The following is a 2,926-nucleotide window of genomic DNA, read 5'->3' as shown; positions in this document are numbered from 1 at the left end:
CATATTTATGCACAAAACACGTCCTCTCACAGCCACGCTTTGTCCATCTCAAAACTCCAACTTTACCTTGGACAGTATTCTCCCATCCAACTACTATGGGAGGGGCCACGGTTCTCGTCGTTGTATCCACAGTCATGATGGTCATAACAACAACCATGGTGGCTATCATGCCACCCACTTGCCAAGCAATAACCAACAACCAGCAGCTGCATCCAGTTATCCTGATACCAGGATCCGGTGGTAACCAGCTTGAAGCTCGGTTAACTTCAGAGTATAAGGGGACTGGTTTGTTGTGCAACCGGTTCTACCCGCTTAAGAAGGATAAAGAGGGGTGGTTCAGGCTGTGGGTTGACATTGGTGTGTCGTTGGCACCCTTGACTGAGTGTTTTGCTGAACGTATGACGCTTTATTATGACCAAGAGGCTGATGATTATAGGAATGCTCCTGGAGTGGAGACTAGGGTAACTCAGTTTGGGTCTACTCAGTCTCTTCTTTACCTTGATCCTTCTTTCAAGTAAAGTTTAATATAGTTTTAAACTGTTAACAAACATTTATCTAGTTCAATCATGCATTCATTTTATTTTCTAGTTTTGAGTTTATTTTTTTTTTAAGATATGGTTGTTTTGAAAATGGATATGTGTTGTTTTTGTTTTTTTTTTTTTGAATGACCAACTAAGTAACGTCGGGTTCTGAGTTAGTTATGTTAGAAAATAAAGTTTGTGAATAACAATCATTCATTTTAATTATTCATTCTAGTTTGAATTCTTTCTTTCTTATTTTTTTTTTTAAGTTGGTTTGTTTTGAAAGTGTTGTTTTTGTTTGAATGTGATTTCTGAGTTAGTCGTTATGTGTGTGAGCTGCTTCAAATTGACAAAAGTGGAATTAGCTAGAGATATTTGAGATGGCTACTTTAGTAATTATGTCAATTTAATTTTGTTTTTTTTATTTAACATATAATTTAATTTTTCTTTAGTATATAATAATTTTAAATAAAAAAATAACTTAATGTGTAGTTTTGTTTTTTTACATGTCATTAAAAATTTGTTGAGAACCGATGTATATTTAAAGTAATGTATCTTTTTATTCTGTAACTTTAAGATAAAAAACATATTATAAAAGAATATCATACAACACTATCTTTATTTTCAAATAAAGACTAACTTAAGGTATTCGGGGCACCTTTCGGGTATCACATTCGGTTTATCGTGTTCTCATCAACACCGCAGCCTCTTGGTTTGGTGATTTGATTTCTAATTTCAGTTTTTACTACCTGAAATTGATTTCAAAGATGAATGATTGTGTGCGTGCTTGATAAATACATTTAGTTAGTTACTTAGTTTGGGTATAGATGCATGGGACACCATCCCAATCAATTTGGTTGTTTTTGAGTTGTCTACGGGTACTTACTGGCTACAATAATTTGGGTTTTTTGAGTTATGCCCAAGTACCCTTAGTAATCAAATATATCTCTTAAGAAAAAACTTATTTATTATCATAGTTTTTGAAAAATGAAAACAACTTTTCTCTTACTGAACGCTCTAAATTTGAAGTAAATTTATGTTCTAATTTTACAGGAAGATAACGAGTTACATGGAACCATTGGTGGAATCAATACAACAACTTGGGTACAAAGACAGCCAAAATCTTTTTGGAGCTCCATATGATTTCCGTTACGGGTTGGCACCACAAGGACAACCTTGTCACGTCGGCTCAACGTTCCTCGAAGACCTAAAACAGTTAATCGAGAACGCAAGCAACGCTAATGGCGGACTTCCCGTTATCCTCGTCTCCCACAGTCTGGGAGGCCTATTCGCCCTTGAACTCCTCAACCGTAACTCACCATCATGGCACAAACAATACATAAAACATTTCATTGCATTGTCTGCGCCATGGGGTGGCACGGTTGACGAGATGTTAACTTTTGCTTCAGGGAACGCATTTGGAGTTCCCTTGGTGAACCCGTTGCTCGTCAGAAACGAGCAACGGAGTTCAGAGAGCAATTTATGGCTCATGCCACGACGGAAGCACTTCCCTCCTGAAACACCGTTAGTCGTGACACCAAACGCAACTTACTCGTCTTTTGACGTTTCAAGATTTCTTCAAGATATCGGGTTTGAAGAAGGGGTGCACCCTTACGAGACGCGTATCCTACCTTTGGTTGGAAAGTTGGCTGCACCGCAAGTGCCCGTGACTTGTATAGTTGGAAATGGCGTCTCAACACCCGAAACATTGTATTATGGGGAAGACGGGTTCGATAAGCAGCCAGACATTGCGTACGGGGATGGAGACGGAACGGTTAATATGGTTAGCTTGTTGGCTTTGGAGGATGAGTGGAAGGATGAGAAAGATCAGAAGTTGAAGGTGATTAAGGTTTATGGGGTTTCTCATACGAATATACTTACAGATGACAACGCGTTGGCTTTAATAATCGGTGAAATTGAAGCTATCAATTCCGAGATGTCTTCTTTGCCACTTGTTTCGAGTTTGTAAACACTAGAAAATTATATTTATACATCACGTAATAAATCTTCTTATGATACTCAACTCGTTTATAAGTTATTTGAGACCAGCTCGCTAAGTTTTAGCAAGCCGAGATTAAACTTAAGCTTATTTATAAGTGAAGCTGCATACACCAAATAGGCTCTTATACGAATAAATTAAATTATTACTTATAGTATATACACATTGCAATTACTCCAACACAGTGCACAAATATGAGACATCAAGGAAGGTTGGGAATATATGTTGGATATTGAAAAGTATTGATAATTATGTATTTAGAGTCATCAACATGGGATTTGTTTACGACTCAATATTGATTTTTACTTAAACAAAATAATATTTCCAACATGAGAGGGAAATAAGAAGCAGTTGGAAAATTAAAAGTTGTAATGAATTATCATTATGTTGATCCTCAAGTTAAAAA

The 2,926-nt window shown here is 36.6% G+C and overlaps 1 protein-coding gene across 1 annotated transcript; it reads left to right on the top strand.

The window, feature by feature from the left end:
• On the top strand, positions 1-2,545 carry LOC143588996 (lecithin-cholesterol acyltransferase-like 1). Its single transcript, XM_077069865.1, has 2 exons — positions 1-514; positions 1,575-2,545. The coding sequence occupies exons 1-2, from the start codon at positions 96-98 to the stop codon at positions 2,488-2,490; spliced, it is 1,335 nt and encodes a 444-aa protein (XP_076925980.1). The 5' UTR covers positions 1-95; the 3' UTR covers positions 2,491-2,545.
• Positions 2,546-2,926: the final 381 nt, after the last annotated feature.

This window comes from Bidens hawaiensis, unplaced genomic scaffold (assembly GCF_021521415.1).
Source record: "Bidens hawaiensis isolate Kalapana, Puna unplaced genomic scaffold, B.hawaiensis_p1.1 tig00037133_1, whole genome shotgun sequence".
Lineage (NCBI taxonomy): Eukaryota > Viridiplantae > Streptophyta > Magnoliopsida > Asterales > Asteraceae > Bidens > Bidens hawaiensis.
This window is presented reverse-complemented; position numbering and strand designations above follow the sequence as displayed.